The sequence below is a fragment of the Cherax quadricarinatus genome, chromosome 5, assembly GCF_038502225.1.
Source record: "Cherax quadricarinatus isolate ZL_2023a chromosome 5, ASM3850222v1, whole genome shotgun sequence".
In the NCBI taxonomy this organism is placed as follows: domain Eukaryota; kingdom Metazoa; phylum Arthropoda; class Malacostraca; order Decapoda; family Parastacidae; genus Cherax; species Cherax quadricarinatus.
In genome coordinates, this window is record NC_091296.1 from 54123189 (window position 1) to 54141461 (window position 18273).

General features: G+C 43.6%; 1 protein-coding gene across 2 annotated transcripts; it reads right to left on the reverse strand.

Moving 5' to 3' along the window:
• Window positions 1-2542: 2542 nt before the first annotated feature.
• On the reverse strand, window positions 2543-14713 carry LOC138855081 (uncharacterized). 2 transcript variants are annotated; one of them, XM_070102156.1, is made up of 2 exons: window positions 11249-14713; window positions 2543-3085 (listed from the first exon to the last, which is right to left on the reverse strand). In XM_070102156.1, exon 1 carries the CDS (start codon window positions 13904-13906, stop codon window positions 12965-12967), a length of 942 nt encoding a protein of 313 aa, XP_069958257.1. In that variant the 5' UTR covers window positions 13907-14713; the 3' UTR covers window positions 2543-3085; window positions 11249-12964. The 2 variants fall into 2 exon arrangements, with proteins under 2 accessions (XP_069958257.1, XP_069958250.1); XM_070102149.1 differs by having other exon boundaries at window positions 2543-3088.
• Between the last annotated feature and the right edge of the window lie 3560 nt (window positions 14714-18273).

The following is an 18273-nucleotide window of genomic DNA, read 5'->3' on the forward strand; positions in this document are numbered from 1 at the left end:
AAAAAGGGACAACCAACCTTATTCAACTAAAAATATGTTGGTTCTCCCTTACCATGAAAACTTGGTTGATATGCCTTCTCTTCTTAAGACTTTTAATATTAAAGTTGTATTTAAAAATCTTGATACAGTAAAAAAACTTTTGATAAAGAATTCCCCCCAAAATGCTGACGGATGTGTCTATAAGATTCCTTGTATAATTTGCGATAAAGTTTATTACGGTCAAACTGGTAAAAGTCTCGAACTTAGATTAAAACAACATAAATATAGCATTAGAACTGGACAAGATTCCAATGCTCTATTTATTCATGTGAGAGATTTTAACCATCCAATTGATTTTCCAAAAGTTGAGAAGGTTGTATCAAACAAGTCCATGGTTGACAGAAATGTAATTGAATCTTGTTTCATAAAAAGCAGTTTTGAAAATAATATGAATGTTTCCTTAGGTTTGTATAAATTAGATTCTTTTATAATTAATAAAATTTGGTTAGAGTTTAATAATACATTGGACAAATAATAAACCTTATTTCTTGGGTAGAATGATTTGTTGGTGGGTTGTCGTGAGGACCTGTCTAGTTGGACCAGCGGACCTACTGCAGTGTTCCTCTTTTCTTATGAGTCCGGTATTGTCTCGCGTCAGGTGTTTCTTTGTTGTGGGAGTTGACTGTGAGGTGTGGTTTAAGCCCCTTTATTGCCTTCCTTTGATGTATTACTTTCATAGTTCCTTGACAATGTGAGTAGTCGCGAAAGCGCTTGGAATTTCACTACTCTTTCACGGTGGTTTTTTGCATAATTTAAAATCACCTGTTTACTGTGATCTTATTGCATATATATATATATATATATATATATATATATATATATATATATATATATATATATATATATATATATATATATATATATATATATATATATATATATATATATATATATATATATATATATATATATATATTATTGTAATCACGGACGAGTGGTATTGATCAATAACAACACTGCGACTAGCCAAGGATTCGAACCCATGTTGTTTTGGCACCCCTCACGCTCTAACCCACGGGACCATACAATCCTACAAGATTCACGCACCCAGCAGAGCTAGATGTTATACCGTGATCCGAGGAATACGTATACTGCTCATGGAGGCTAGTAGGTAAGGTTCGTCAGGAAACAGGACAAGTGTTTCATGACGTGGGTCTTAGATCATCACCCGCCGATGGAGCTTTCGCTCATCTGACCGAGGCCTTCCACCGGCTTACCGGTCCACCTCTTTAAAAATTACTGTCATAGTTATAACCATGTTTTTATTAACTGGGAGGAGGATGAAATTAGCTGTGAAGCACCCACACCATCGTATGTCCTCAGATCACGGTACAACACCTATCTCTGCTGGGATCGTGATTCTTGTAGGATTGTATGGTTCCGTGGGTTAGAGCGTCGTAGAATTTTCGGCCACCATGAGGTGGGCTAAAACAATACGGATTCGAATCCTCGGCTAGTCGCAGTGTGTCTGTGAAAGATGAGGTGAATCATAGAACTGATGAAGAGAAAAAGGTGAATGGTGCACTTAGGAGTCTGTGGAGACAGAACTATGTCCATGGAAGCAAAGAGAGAAATGTATGAGAGTATCGTTATATCAACGCTCTTATATGGGTATGAAACATAGGTGGTGAATGTTGCAACAAGGAGATGTCATGTCTGAGGGCAATGTGTGGTGTGAATATAATGCAAAGAATTCGTAGTTTAGAAATTAGGAGGAGGTGCGGTATTACCAAAACTATTATACAGAGGGCTGGGTAGGGGTTGTTGAGGTGGTTCGGACGTGTAGAGAGGATGGAACAACATAGAATGACTTCAGGAGTGTATAAAGCTGTAATGGAGGGAAGGCGGGGTAGGAGTTGGCCTAGGAAAGTTTGGAGGGAGGGGGTAAAGGAGGTTTTGTGTGCGAGGGTCTTTGCCTTTCAGCAAGCATGCGTGAGCGTGTTAGATAGGAGCGAATGTAGACAAATGTTTTTTTGGACATGAAGTGCTGTTGGAGTGTGAGCAAGGTAACATTTATGAAGGGATTCAGGGAAATCGACAGGCAGGACTTGAGTCCTGGAGATGGGAAGTACAGTGTCTACACTCTGAAGGAGGGGTGTTAATGCTGGAGCTTTATAACTATAGTGAAAGAGCTCCTCTGGCAAGACAGTGACGGAGTGAATGATGATGAAAGTTTTTCTTTTCTCGGGCCACCCTGCCTTGGTGGGAAAAGGCCGATGTGTTAATAATAAAAAAAACATATTTAAGCTGAAAACCACCTGTTCACTATCAGTCAGGAATACTTAAATCCCTAAAATAGGGATTAAACTCTGTGTATGCACACCGCCAGACGTACACCTCTCCGTGTAAATATCCTGTGAGATAATGGTGAAGAATACAAATGGATGACCATCGCGTTTCTTTCTTGTAGTTTTCTGTTATATGGCTCTGAGCACTTTTACTTACCTGTGTACTCAGAGCACACACAAAAATACTAAGCTCAATGGGGAAATAATCCGAAATGCAGAATTTCAATATTTTATTGTAGTTAATTCAAGAGGAATATGTAAGAGTGGAGACTTAGGCGAGACAAGGAATTGTGAGGCAGCTGGTGGTGGTGAAGCAGGGTGAAGGACACTCATAGATCAAGGTAGTTGAGTTAGGGCTGGAGGTCGGAGGAAGCAAGCATGGAAGGACTTCACAAGAATATCCAGACATTTCATGGCAATCTTCATAGGTTCAGTTCGTACTCCCAGGTGTTGTCACTGCCATGTCTGCTACCAACCATATTTATATGTTGCCAGCCATGTTTTTTTTTTTGTCAAATGACGTATTTATTCATCGAAAGATGAATTCATACGTCAAATGACGTACTCATACGTCACCACTACCCGAATTTAAATTTGCCTTTGTAGAATGGGACGTAGCGAATGACGGGGCGATACCTGAAGCCACCGCGGAACCTCCTGCCTTTCTTGAACTTGATGGGGTCTGGATCAGGGAGGGGGTCAGCGCTAGCGAAGGTGACCACTGCCGTCAGCACCACCACCAGGATCAGGAACATACACTTCTGACAGAAAGAACCACAAGGAATTAGACAAATTGGGAAGGATTGCGGATATAAGAAAATTTCACTTTTAGATGCACTTTGCTGTTCTTCACTAAACAGCTGTTATTGCTGTTGTTTACTTATGATAACTAGTCGCTGTACACCAGTCTTGTACACAATTACTAATTGTAGTCCATGATTTGGTTAAGAATTGCTTAGTGGATGGATGATTGAGCCTCTACCACTCTCCGAGCTCAATAACCAGTCAGATTTAGCCCTTAACCCTTAAAATGTCCAACCAGATCTACATTCACATGCGTAGTGCTCCAAAAGTAGATCTACGTTTGGACAGTTTTAGGGTTTAATATGAATACAATTAAAATAATCGTGAACAACGTCCTCCTAGAGAAGAAGAAACCAATTAAGAAGAAAGAAAATATTGCTAGCAGTTTAACAAATAAATAGAAAATGTCTTATGAATATATATATTCACTCCATCACTGTCTTGCCAGAAGGGTACACTACAGTATGCAACATTATCCTTCATGCATGTACTATCTCCATCAAGTAATCCCTTCATAAATGTTACTTTGCTCACACTCCAACAGCACGTCAAGTATCAAAAACCATTTGTCTCCATTCACTCCTATCAAACACGCTCACGCATGCCTGCTGGAAGTCCAAGCCCCTCGCACACAAAACCTCCTTTACCCCCTCCCTCCAACCCTTCCTAGGCCGACCCCTATATATATACACTCTTGAAGTCATTCTGTTTCGCTCCATTCTCTCTACATGTCCGAACCACCTCAACAACCCTTCCTCAGCCCTCTGAACAACAGTTTTGGTAATCCCACACCTCCTCCTAACTTCCAAACTACGAATTCTCTGCATTATATTCACACCACACATTGCCCTCAGACATGACATCTCCACTGCCTCCAGCCTCCTCCTCGCTGCAACATTCATATATATATATATATATATATATATATATATATATATATATATATATATATATATATATATATATATATATATATGTGTACAGTGGTCCCTCGTTGTTCGTAATTAATCCGTTCCTGGAGCCGTTACTATAAACGAAATTTACGATTTACGAATCAATTTTCCCCATAAGAAATAATGTAAATACAATTAATCCGTTCCTGACACCCAGAAGTATTAAAACAAAAAAATTTTTAACATGAAATATGCATGTAGTACATAAACAATACAATGGGAAATGATGAATGAAACATTAACAGCATAACACTTACCTTTATTGGAGATTCTTCTTAGTGTATGGGAGACTGGAGGAGGAGAGAGAGTGGATTGTTTATAGTTTGGAAGGAGAATCCCCTTCCATCAACACCTCAGGTACCATTTGCTTTTCTGGGGTTGCTTCTCTTCTCTGTTTCTTAATGCCACTAGGACCACCTTGAGAGTCACTGGAGTCCTGTCTCACAAAATAACTGTGGAGAGAGCTCTGTTTCTGGCGTCTCTTTAACACTTCCCTAAAATGGCCCAAGACTTTGCCACTGTACATGTTGCCAACCTGGCTTGCAACAACTTTGTTAGGGTGATGTTTCTCCATAAAGCTTTCCATCTTACCCCACATAGTAAAAATCTCTTTAATTTCTGAAGAAGGCACCTTCTTCCATCTCTCTTCCTCCTCTGCAGCAAGATTCTGAGCTGCGATGTGTTGCTCTTCCTGCTGAAGCTCTTGCAGCTCCTCAGTGGTGAGCTCTTCATTGTGGTCTTCCACCAATTCTTCCACATCCTCCAAACTCACATCCAACCCCATGGAACTCCCCAGTGCCACAATTGATTTTACAACAGACATAGGCTCATTAGGGTCAGTCCCAAATTCTTCAAAATCCCTCTTGTCGACACAATCTGGCCACAATTTTCTCCAGGCAGAGTTCAAAGTCCTGGTAGTAACTCCCTCCCAAGCCATACCTATAAGGGTTATGCAGTGGAGGATGCTGAAGTGTTCTCTCCAAAATTCCCTTAGGGTCAAGTGAGTGTCTGTGGTCACAGTCAAGCACCTGTGAAACATTGCTTTTGTGTAGAGTTTTTTAAAGTTTGCAATAACCTGCTGGTCCATGGGCTGGAGGAGAGGAGTGGTATTCGGGGGCAAGAACTTTACTGTGATGAACCCAAACTCCTCGAAAATTAGGTCATCCAAGTTTGGAGGATGAGCAGGTGTATTGTCCATTACTAGCAGGCACTCGAGATCCAATTTCTTTTCCAGGAGATACTCCTTCACACTAGGGCCAAACACTTCATTGAACCACTCGACGAAAATTTCCCTCGTGACCCATGCCTTACTATTAGATTTCCAAAACACACACAATTTACTCTTCATTACATTGTTTTTCCTGAACACTCTATGATTTTCAGAATGGTACACTAGTAATGGCTTCACTTTGAAATCCCCACTAGCATTAGCACAGAACATTAGCGTCAGCCTGTCTTTCACAGGCTTGTGTCCTGGCATTGCCTTTTCCTCTTGTGTAATGAAGGTCCTCTTTGGCATTTTCTTCCAAAAGAGGCCTGTTTCGTCACAATTGAACACTTGTTCAGGTTTCAGTCCTTCAGCCTCTATGTACTCCTGGAATTCATGCACATATTTTTCAGCCGCCTTGTGGTCCGAACTGGCAGCCTCACCATGCCTTACCACACTGTGTATGCCAGTACGGTTCTTAAATCTCTCAAACCAGCCTTTGCTGGCCTTAAATTCACTCACTTCACCACTATTTGCAGGCAATTTCTTCACCAAATCTTCATGCAACTGCCTAGCCTTTTCACAAATAAACGAAGTCATAAGAGTATCTCCTGCTAATTGTTTCTCATTTATCCACACCAATAATAACTTCTCAACCTCTTCCAGTACTGGTGATCTCATTTTTGTCAGCATAGTTACTCCCTTTGCAACAACAGCATCCTTTATTTAATTTTTCTTGGCCACTATGGAACATAAGGTTGTGTAGGGTTTCTTATACATCCTGGACAGTTCGGCCACACTTGTACCACTTTCATATTGTTCAATGATGGTTTTCTTAAATTCAATCGTATTTCTCACCTTCTTTACCACAGGCTTGGCACTAGGAGCTTTCTTTGGAGCCATGGTAGCTTATTTAGTACTTGCAAGCACTAAAATAAATGGAATATTATGAAATATTTCGCTGGAGCACGTGAGGGGACCTTCACTCACTGGTAAACAATGCCAGACTGGCTGCCGCCCTGGTTCACGCCGTGGGTAAGCGTCCCGGACGAACTACGACTCGCGAGTCAACCTATGAAAAGCGAGTCCATGTTTATACGAAAATACCTCTATGATTGGCGAATTTTACGATTGCCGGGAACTACGAAAAGCGGGGGACCACTGTATATATATAGTGTGTGCATGTGTATGTGTATGTGTACTCACCTAGTTGTACTCACCTAGTTGAGGTTGCGGGGGTCGAGTCCGAGCTCCTGGCCCCGCCTCTTCACTGATCGCTACTAGGTCACTCTCCCTGAGCCGTGAGCTTTATCATACCTCTGCTTAAAGCTATGTATGGATCCTGCCTCCACTACATCACTTCCCAAACTATTCCACTTACTGACTACTCTGTGGCTGAAGAAATACTTCCTAACATCCCTGTGATTCATCTGTGTCTTCAGCTTCCAACTGTGTCCCCTTGTTACTGTGTCCAATCTCTGGAACATCCTGTCTTTGTCCACCTTGTCAATTCCTCTCAGTATTTTGTATGTCGTTATCATGTCCCCCCTATCTCTCCTGTCCTCCAGTGTCGTCAGGTTGATTTCCCTTAACCTCTCCTCGTAGGACATACCTCTTAGCTCTGGGACTAGTCTTGTTGCAAACCTTTGCACTTTCTCTAGTTTCTTTACGTGCTTGGCTAGGTGTGGGTTCCAAACTGGTGCCGCATACTCCAATATGGGCCTAACGTACACGGTGTACAGGGTCCTGAATGATTCCTTATTAAGATGTCGGAATGCTGTTCTGAGGTTTGCCAGGCGCCCATATGCTGCAGCAGTTATTTGGTTGATGTGCGCTTCAGGAGATGTGCCTGGTGTTATACTCACCCCAAGATCTTTTTCCTTGAGTGAGGTTTGTAGTCTCTGGCCCCCTAGACTGTACTCCGTCTGCGGTCTTCTTTGCCCTTCCCCAATGTGTGTGTGTGTGTGTGTGTGTGTGTGTGTATGTGTGTGTGTGTGTGTGTGTGTGTGTGTGTGTGTGTGTATGTGTGTGTGTGGAAATAGCACTGAAGAGTAAAAGTGTACTTACATCCTCAGTTACTGAGTTAAACAGTTTTAGTGAGATGAAACAAGGTAATGTCCACTAGTAAAGCTTTTTCTGCGCTGCAATTAATTGAGTTGTTTCTGTTATAGACTACAGTTTCTCAGGTTTATAACCTCCTGTTTACATCGCAGTCCTCACGCATTTAATGTTTTTCTAGTTGAAAATGGTATGAAAGCCATTCATTACCAAGGATATGAGAAGAGACATGCTCACATATTTGTAGCTGAAGGAGTCGAATCTGCTCTGAGCCCTGCCACTCTGTTGGCAAGTTGATGATTAAGACACGTACTACAGTTAGGTATCTTTATTGTTAGAACGTTTCGCCCACACAGTAGGGTTCTTCAGTTAAATACAAAGGCAGCAAGTCATCTTCCACACTTCATCGCTTAACTACTAGGTATGAGTGAGAAGGGGTTCCACAGGGACCTGTCTTCTTACTTCTACTACTGTATCTCGTCCCCTACGATATCTTCCAGATCTTCCACCTCACCTTCAACAGTATTTAAGGCTCCATTCTCATGCTTCGGTTTCATATCGTTCCAGATCATGGAACTGAACTCTTCTCAAGGCTGAGGGACTGACTACCTCAAATACTTTTTCTCAAATGTTGATGGACTGATTACATCATCTTCATTTCAATACTATACCTGCTGCCTCTCTATTTGACTGAAGAAACCTACTGTTTAGGCAAAACATTTCAACAATAAAGATACCTAACCATTGCTCATGTGTCATCAATAATTTTCTTGAATTCCTCTAGCTCGTTCTTACCTTGTAGCATCGTACTGTCCTTTTCCGTACTTATGCCCTCTCGTCGATATTCCATTTTTAAGACGGTCATGAAACAGTTCATTTTTCCCTGGTAGGTAGTTTACACACATAAGGAGCAGTATCGGCCCAAGAACGTAATTTTTTGTCTTTCCACTTGTTATTCTCTTTCGTCTTGAAAGCTTCGTCACTGCGCCTTGTCTTACATCTGTTTGTTAAGCATTCCTTTATCCGCTGCAATGCCACCCTAATCAATCCAGCCTCTGTTTTGCAGTTTGAAAGTTAGTATTCTTTTGAGGATTGTATCAGAAATCTTCTAGCAGCCTATGAATGTTCACTCCCCCTGTTCTGCCTATTCCTAATAATCATATTAATTATTTGGGTGTGTTTAATGGCCGACTCTAAGATCAGAGCCTTAATGGTAAAGCTCTCAGAATGTAGGTACATTGAACTTCGTTATTGACAATGACGTAGTTTTCTGGGACGTCGTGTCGGCGGGATCAAGCTGGGAGCAGGGCATACCTCAGGGTTAAGCTGGGAGCAGGGCATAGCTCAGGGTTAAGCTGGGAACATGACATAGCTCAGGATTAAGCTGGCAACAGGGCATAGCTCAGGGTCAAGCTGGGAACAGGACATAGCTCAGGATTAAGCTGGCAACATGGCATAGCTCAGAGTCAAGCTGGGAACAGGGTATAGCTCAGAGTCAAGCTGGGAACAGGACATAGCTCAGGGTCAAGCTGGGAACAGGGAATAGCTCAGGGTAAAACTGGGAACAGGGCATAGCTCAGGTTCAAGCTGGAAAGAGGGCATGGCTCAGGACCAAGCTGGGAACAGGACATGGCTCAGGGACAAGCTTGGAACGGTATATCTCAGGGTCACACTGGGAAGAGGGCATAGCTCAGGGTCAAGCTGGGAATAAGGAACAGCTCAGGGTCAAGCTGGAATCAGGGCATATCTCAGGGTCAAGCTGGGTACAGAACTTAGCTCAGAGTCAAGCTGGGAACAGGGGATAACTTAGGGTCAAGCTGGGAACAGGGAATAGCTCACGATTAAGCTGGGAGCAGGGCATAGCTCAGGGTCAAGCTAGGAACAAGGCATAGCTCAGGGTAAAGCTGGGAATAGGGCATAGCTCAGGGGCAAGCTGGTAACAGGGCATAGCTCAGGGTCAAGCTGGGAACAGGACATAGCTCAGGGTCAAGCTAGTAACAGGGCATAGCTCAGGGTCAAGCTGGTAACAGGGCATAGCTCAGGGTAAAGCTGGTAACAGGGCATAGCTCAGGGTCAAGCTGGTAACAGGGCATAGCTCAGGGTCAAGCTGGTAACACGACATAGCTCAGGGTCAAGCTGGCAACAGGGCATAGCTCCGGGTGAGCTTCAGGCTCCAACTTGGAACTAAAATCTCCCTCCTCAACCAACTGGTCTTCAGCGAAGCCACTAACTTTCTCGTCCAAACTGCTAAACTTTTCCCAGTAGTGTGTATGTGTGTGTCTCCGACACAGCAAAACTTTCTGCGTCGTTTACGCTAACATTCTTTTGTATATTGTCAAGTTTCTTTGTTATGTCTCGAGTCACCATTGTAGACTTTATACAACTCTCTTGAATTCCTACAGAAGATAATTGTAGAAAGACGAACAAGAGATTTCATCGTAATCTTAGAGGGATCTAACCCTGATCTGTGTGTTTATATATATATATATATATATATATATATATATATATATATATATATATATATATATATATATATATATATATATATATATATATATATATACATATGTATATATATATATATGCTCTTTTCTGTCATGTTAGAGAACACATTCATCCTATAACCTGGTTCTATGCCAAAACTGTCTATTCTTCTTCTAGCCTTCACAGACGCAGCAGTCTTATTGAAGCATCCCTTATACACAGTATTGCTAATATAAATCTTTGTCCTGGCTTTGTGTGTGTAGATGCATTTCTATCTTATGACACTGTCAAATGCTCCAATCTTCAGAACACTCATGACTTGCCCTGATCTTTATCTCCTCTCTCTACCTCTTCGCCTTTCCTACATTTTCATTGTCTGTTCTGTCTTCTGCCTAGGTGGGTTCTGTTCTATTGGGTTTTGTCCCGCAAGGATTTTGTCCTACCCCCGCGGACCATTAACTTTCCTGCAGTGCTCCTCTGTTCTCTTGTTCCTCAGACTACATCTATTATTACAACTACTACTACTATTTCTTCGCTAGTACTACTACTATTACTGCTACTGTTGCTACTACTACTTTTTCTACTACTTCTACTAGTAATTATCACTACTACCACATTATTACTACTTCCTCCACCTTCTCTACGTTTCCCTTCCCCGCCCCTCTTATATAATCTGGCTCCCTCTCCTTCACACACTCCTGAGCCATCAAATGATGACGTCAATCACTTCCTTCACCAAGGTCATCTGCAACCTGATTGACTAGGTAGTAAACAAAAACAAAATATTCAGAACTATTGTCAAGATCTTTCAGAATATACGCAAGTAGGACAAAATAGTAAGTGTGATTTTTACATATATACCCGACCACCCAGAGACAAGCAAGGGAAGCCTGGTGACCTCAGCTTTCTGTAGCGCATAAAACGTTTTGCAGTGGAACGCACAAGGACTACAGCAAGACCTTGATCACGGCCACAGATCAGCTGAGTTAGATCGACATTTACTTTACAGGTCAAGACGTCGTGGCTATCAATCGAAGATTCTTAAAGACATCTTAGAGATCCTCAGACGGGTTTTCTGAGGAATAAGAGTCGTGCCAGGACGCAGTTCCTGACGAATCAATCAATCAATTCTTCACACTCATCTAAGTGGCTAGTTAATGGTCTAAGTTGGACTGAAACAGCTTCAAGTTTCAAGTCTCCTATATTCAGGTTATTTGTATACCGAATCTTCTGTTTCATATATACATATACATACTGCAATGAGAAAACACGCTCACTTAATGTCTGAAAAAGACAGGAGTTCATGAAAATAATTAAACACGAATATCACAGCCACGGGAAGCCTCGACTTATCTAACTTTATCTACAAAATCTATCGACAACAAAGTTTAATGATAACCAGAAATACTTACGATGTTCATGTTGGCGGCGGCTTTGCCAACCGGTGTCTCACCAGATGAGTTGCTCAACTGATCTGCAACATTTTTCATTGCCAACGCTCGTATTTATGTCCTCGCCTTTGGGGATGTCCGCCAGAGGAATTTTGTACCTCTCCTAGGGGCTTCCAGCGCCTTGTTTAACGTACGATTACCGACCCTAAGGGAAGCGAAATATTCTCCCAACCGGATTCTGACTTAAGTTTTTTTCCCATCAGCTGGATCTGAGGAAACTTATGTAAGTGGCTCACTTAATGCTGCAGCGCTAAGTTACTGCCTAAAGTGGCTTCAGAGTTACCTCAGGAACTTAGCAGTAATTAGATACCTTATCCAGCACTTAATAAAGAAGATGTAGAGTCTTGTTTATGTTAAGTTGGGTCACGATGGAGCTAGGAGCATGAGAGAGGCAGGACCATGGAGGAGCATGAGAGAGGCAGGACCATGGAGGAGCATGAGAGAGGCAGGACCATGGTGGAGCATGAGAGAGGCAGGACCATGGTGGAGCATGAGAGAGGCAGGACCATGGAGGAGCATGAGAGAGGCAGGACCATGGAGGAGCATGAGAGAGGCAGGATTATGGTGGAGAATGACAGAGGCAGGACCATGGTGGAACATGACAGAGGCAGGATCATGATGGAGAATGACAGAGGCAGGACCATGGTGGAGCATGGCAGAGGCAGGAGCATGGAGGAGCATGACAGAGGCAGGATTATGGTGGAGAATGACAGAGGCAGGACCATGATGGAGCATGACAGAGGCAGGATCATGGTGGAGAATGACAGAGGCAGGACCATGGTGGAGCATGGCAGAGGCAGGACTATGGCGGAGCATGACAGAGGCAGGACCATCGTAGAGCATGACAGAGGCAGGATCATGATGGAGCATGATAGAGGCAGGCAGAACCATGGTGGAGCATGGCAGAGGCAGGACCATGGTGGAGCATGGCAGAGGCAGGACCATGGTAGAGCATGACAGAGGCAGGATCATGGTGGAGCATGACAGATACAGGACCATGGTTCAGCATGGCAGAGGCAGGACTATGGTGGAGAATAGCAGAGGCAGAACCATGATGGAGCATGACATAGGCAGGATCATGGTGGAGCATGACAGAGGCAGGATCATGGTGGAGCATGACAGAGGCAGGATCATGGTGGAGAATGACAGAGGCAGGACCATGGTGGAGCATGGCAGAGGCAGGACTATGGCGGAGCATGACAGAGGCAGGACCATCGTAGAGCATGACAGAGGCAAGATCATGGTGGAGCATGACAGAGGCAGGCAGGACCATGGTAGAGCATGGCAGAGGCAGAACCATGGTGGAGCATGGCAGAGGCAGGACCATGGTAGAGCATGACAGAGGCAGGACCATGGTGGAGCATGACAGATACAGGACCATGGTGGAGCATGGCAGAGACAGGACTATGGTGGAGAATGGCAGGGGCAGAACCACGATGGAGCATGACAGAGACAGGATCATGGTGGAGCATGACAGGCAGAACCATGGTGGAGAATGGTAAGATAAGATAAGATTTCGTTCGGATTTTTAACTCCGGAGGGTTAGCCACCCAGGATAACCCAAGAAAGTCAGTGCGTCATCGAGGACTGTCTAACTTATTTCCATTGGGGTCCTTAATCTTGTCCCCCAGGATGCGACCCACACCAGTCGACTAACACCCAGGTACCTATTTGCTGCTAGGTGAACAGGACAATAGGTGTAAGGAAACGTGTCGAATGTTTCCACCCGCCGGGAATCGAACCCGGGCCCTCCGTGTGTGAAGCGGGAGTTTTAGCCACCAGACCACCAGGACCATGGTGGAGCCTGGCAAAGGCAGGACCATGGTGGAGCATGACAGAGGCAGAACCATGATGGAGCATGGCAGAGGCAGGACCATGGTAGAGCATGACAGAGGCAGGATCATGGTGAAGCATGGTAGAGGCAGGACCATGGTGGAGCCTGGCAGAGACAGGACCATGGTGGAGCATGGCAGAGGCAGAACCATGGTGAAGCATGGTAGAGGCAGGACCATGGTGGAGCCTGGCAGAGGCAGGACCGTGGTGGAGCATGGCAGAGGCAGAACCATGGTGGAGCATGGCAGAGGCAGTACTGTGGTGGAGCATGATAGAGGAAAGACCATGGTGGAGCATGGCATAGGCAGGATCATGGTGGAGCATGGTAGAGGCAGGACCATGGTGGAGCATGGCATAGGCAGGACCATGGTGGAGCATGTCATAGGCAGGACCATGGTGGAGCATAGTAGAGGCAGGACCATGGTGGAACATGGCATAGGCAGGACCATGGTGGAGCATGGTAGAGGCAAAACCCTTGTGGAGCAGCGCAGAGGCAGGACCATAGTGAAGCATGATAGAGGCAGGACCATAGTGAAGCATGGTAGAGGCAGCACCATAGTGGAGCATGGTAGAGGTATAACCATAGTGGAGCATAGTGAAGGCTAGACGGCAGTGTAGCCAGGAGCATGGTAGTAGTAGGACCATGGCTGAGCCAGGAGCATGGTAGTAGTAGGGCCATGGCTGAGCCAGGAGCATGGTAGATGCAGTTTCATAGAGGAGCCAGGAGCATTGTAGAGGCGGGACCATAACGGAGCCTGAAGCATGGCATGGTAGAAATAGGACCATAACTAAAAAAGGAGAAGTCAGGAAAATGGAGGAGCAAAAAACATAGAGGAGCCAGGATCATTGAAGAGCCGTTGAGGACTATGGAGGAGCCATTTAGAACCAATGAAAATCTATGAAGTGCCATGGAGGAGTCATGAAGGATCATACAGGCTCATTGAGGACTATATAGGAGCCATGGAGGAGCTATGTAGGAGCCATGGAGCAGCCATGTAGGAGTCATGAAGGAGCCACGGAAGACCATGTAAGAGCCATGGAGGACCGTCTAGGAGCCAATAGAGAACCGTTTAGGAGCCATGGAAGACTATGGAGGAACCATGGAGGAGCCATGAAGGAGCCATGGAGGAGCCATGGAAGAGCCATGGAGGAGCCATGGAGGAGCCATGGAGGAGCCATGGAGGAGCCATGGAGGAGCCATGGAGAAGCCATAAAGGAGCCATGGAGGAACCATAAAAGAGCCATGAAGAAACCATGGAGGAGCCATGAAGGAACCATGAAGGAGCCATGGAGGAGCCATGAAGGAGTCATGGAGAAGCCATAAAGGAGCCATGGAGGAGCCATAAAGGAGCCATGAAGGAGCCATGAAAGAGCCATGAAGGAGTCATGGAGAAGCCATAAAGGAGCCATGAAGGAGCCATAAAGGAGCCATGAAAAAGCCATGGAGGAGCCATGAAGGAGCCATGAAGGAGCCATGGAGGAGCCATAAAGGAGTCATGGAGAAGCCATAAAGGAGCCATGAAGAAGCCATGAAGGAGCCATGAAGGAGCCATGGAGGAGCCATGAAGGAGTCATGGAGAAGCCATAAAGGAGCCATGGAGGAGCCATAAAGGAGCCATGGAGGAACCATGGAGGAGCTATGGAGAAGCCATAAAGGAGCCATGGAGGAGCCATGAAGGAGCCATGGAGGAGCCATGAAGAAGCCATGGAGGAACCATGGAGGAGCCATAAAGGAGCTATGGAGGAGCCATAATGAGCCATGGAGGAGCCATGAAGAAGCCATGGAGGAGCCATGGAGGAGCCATAAAGGAGCCATGGAGGAGCCATAAAGGAGCCATGGAGGAGCCATAAAGGAGCCATGGAGGAGCCATGAAGGAGAGGGGATTGTGGTAAAAATCCAAAAAAGGAAATGCAGAATTTACCTTGAAAGTCGATGGGATTCCCATCTGTGAACCAGTGTTGTGATCATCTCTAGGGTAATACTGTTTGTGCTTGCTTGTTTGTTGTGGGTTTTCGGATGGTCAGGGTGTTGTGTTTTTGGATGGTCAGGTATTTTTTGTTGTTGTTATAGAGTCTGCTTTTTGATGGTGCGTGACAATCATTAGGGTGCTTGTTGGATCCTGGGAATAGACATGTTATCGTTTGTTGGGACGTCATAATGAGAAGTTTTCTTGTGTGTGTGTGTGTTAGGACATGAAGATGTTCAAGGTGTTTTAATGTGACGGAACCTGAGTATGTTCCCAGGCTTTGTTGTCTTATAAGAGCGTGAAGGTGTTTATGATGTTATGGGCTTTTCAGGATATTATTCCTTGTGTGAGAGGTGATCAAGGTGTTTATCTGTTTGTTGTTTAAAGGATATGTGTGAGAAAATAATCAAAAGTATTGGTTTTCGTTTTGAGGTGTAAGGGAAGGCAGCAGCAGTGCTCGCGTATTTCTTAGTGTGTGAGGCGGGGAGACGAGTGTGTGTAGGAGACGAGGCTTACTGTATCTGATGATTTTTTTTTTCACGCTAAAATTACTTTTTTGCTGCCTATGGTGCTTTTTGTAAAAGAAGAAACTGAAGTTTTAGTGCTTAGTTTCCTGAAATATGGTTAAAAATGCATGAGAGATTTCTTTAGGTATATTTAGGTACGTATAATCACACCCAAACATGACATTAAGACACATGTGCAACATCTGGGTATCTTTATTGTAGACGTTTCGCCATCCTGTGGCTTTATCAATACAAATTCCAGGACATAACTTGAAGACAGTAGGACTACATACAGAAGATGAGGTAATCAGTCCCTTAACCTAGGAGTAGGTGCGAAGAGCACCGCAGTCGTGTATTATATACCATTCTTGCACACACCCAAACATAAACATATGGCTTCTTGTTCAAGGATATGCACACACGGAGGAACAGGACGGCATGACAGGCAAGATATTAACTTGGATAGAAGAATACCTGAACGGCAGAATAGTCACGATGAGAGAGAAAAAAAGTCTGGATGGGAGAATTCACCGATGTTGTCCTCCCGGGCACGGTCCTAGGCCGTTCCTATAGTACACCTCCTGATAGTACACGTAATATGAAAATAAAGTAGCTACTTAATGAGAAGGTAGAATTTAAAAGAACTAATGTTAGATTTGAGACGTAGATGTTTGTGATTTCATATTAGCCATGTGGATGAGACCATCCACATGGCTATATGGAAAATGAGGCGTGTGTGTTTCTAGATATAACAATGTAACGAATAAATATAGAGGAGCTAATTCCTTGTATAATTTTGGTTGAGTGGCCAATCGTGCTGAATTAGTGAGTATAATTGTTCACTTTAAATTAATTATAGATGATATTTGAAAGTAATTTATTACTCAAGCAGTATACAAGGGTGTGCACACCATGTCACTCTCAAGCTGATATAGGTTAAACATAATCACGTCAAGTCTTTGAGTGTCATATATGCACTTGGCTTTGTCGTATCAAGGTTATGTGTGAGTGCGTACTTCGTGTATATAATACGCTTGCTGATTTGCATAATTTTTTGAAGATGTGACTAAGAGATAACGAAAGCACTGGAAGTTTCTTTTCCACTTAACAGATTAACTAATCTTCAGCGAGGAAAAATTACTCCTAGAGATTATTGTAAACTCTGGACTCTATAAAGCAAGCGCTCACCCAGTGCTCTACGCAGCAATAATGACAACAATCCCACCAAAAAATCTCTAGCCTGGCAAGACGCGAAAATGCATGATGCTGCCTAGTGCTTTTGTCAGGAATCTGTAGAAGGTTCACAGGTTTCAGTACTCAGCACATCACGAAAATGTTCAATCCAGTATTCTGCGATGTTGTAGACCGCCTCCTGTCTCAGCTAACAAGATTCGCCAGTGTTTGCGTAGCCTGCAAAGTCCCCAGGGCTATAAGACCCCAATTTCACGCGTTCCTTCTGTGCCATTAAGGAAGGAGGACGGAGAAATCACTGCTATTGGACACTCTTTCCACACCCTTCGAGCCAGGTCTGTCGTGGGGATGGTCGTGAAGATGAAGTCACCATACTGAAATCACTTCAAGAAGAAAATAAGTCACAATACCTTGGTTGAAACAATTTACAAATAACCCACAGTTATGAGAGGAAACTCTAGACAACGTATCGGCTAGTAGTGAACCATTATTAAGTCACAGCTGAGTGAAATGGGGCGAAAGCTGGAAGACAGGGCAGAAGGGGAAATAGAAAAAGAAGTCAGTGTAATAGTAGTAGTTGTAGCAGTAATAAGAATAATAAATAATAACAAAAACAATAATAATAACAACAACAATAATAATAATAATAATAATAATAATAATAATAATAATAATAATAATAATAATAATAATAATAATAATAATAATAATAATAATAATAGCACTAAATATTCATTCAGGGTTGATGCTGCTAGGTTCTGAACTCTTTGAGACATTTGAAAATGTTTGACAATCATCAGTATCTAACAACACTATTACGAACACAGGTGAAGAATGGCCTGCACACCTGGTCGTAAGATAACAGAAGTTATATGACTTGTATTTCCTTCACCAAGTAATGTAAGAACAAGTGTACAACACGGTAATCAAAGGAGGAAAAAATGCAAGAGCCAGACAAAACACCGTGAAAGACCAGCAGCCTAGACAAGTCTGCTAAAACTCCTATCATAAGTGAACCACATTGCTTCACAGTTTTGGCGGGCTTGTCTATGATTGGCCGATGAACAAAGGTACTGATATAACGACGGGGCCCCTATTGGTCGTTAAATCCTCAGAACCTGGTTCGCTGGTTGTGAGGCAGCCTATATGGGAGTGTGAGATACGCCGAATAAAATGTAACATACTCGTAGCATGCATTTCAGGATGTAGCGGTCCATCAGGGAGCGTCTGTTTCACACCACAGGAAGTCTCAGCCTTCATCATGGATTGGTCACACCTTATAACAATGTCTTCGAGATCTTCCATCTCATCTTCTACAGTATTTAAAACTCCTTTATCATGCTTCAACTTAATATCGTTCTAGACCATGGGGCTGAACTTTTCTCTTGAAGAGGGACTGACCACCTCAAATATTATTTCTCCAAGGTTGATGGACTAATTACATCATCTTCATTTCACTACTACATCTGCTGTCTCTGTATTAGACTGA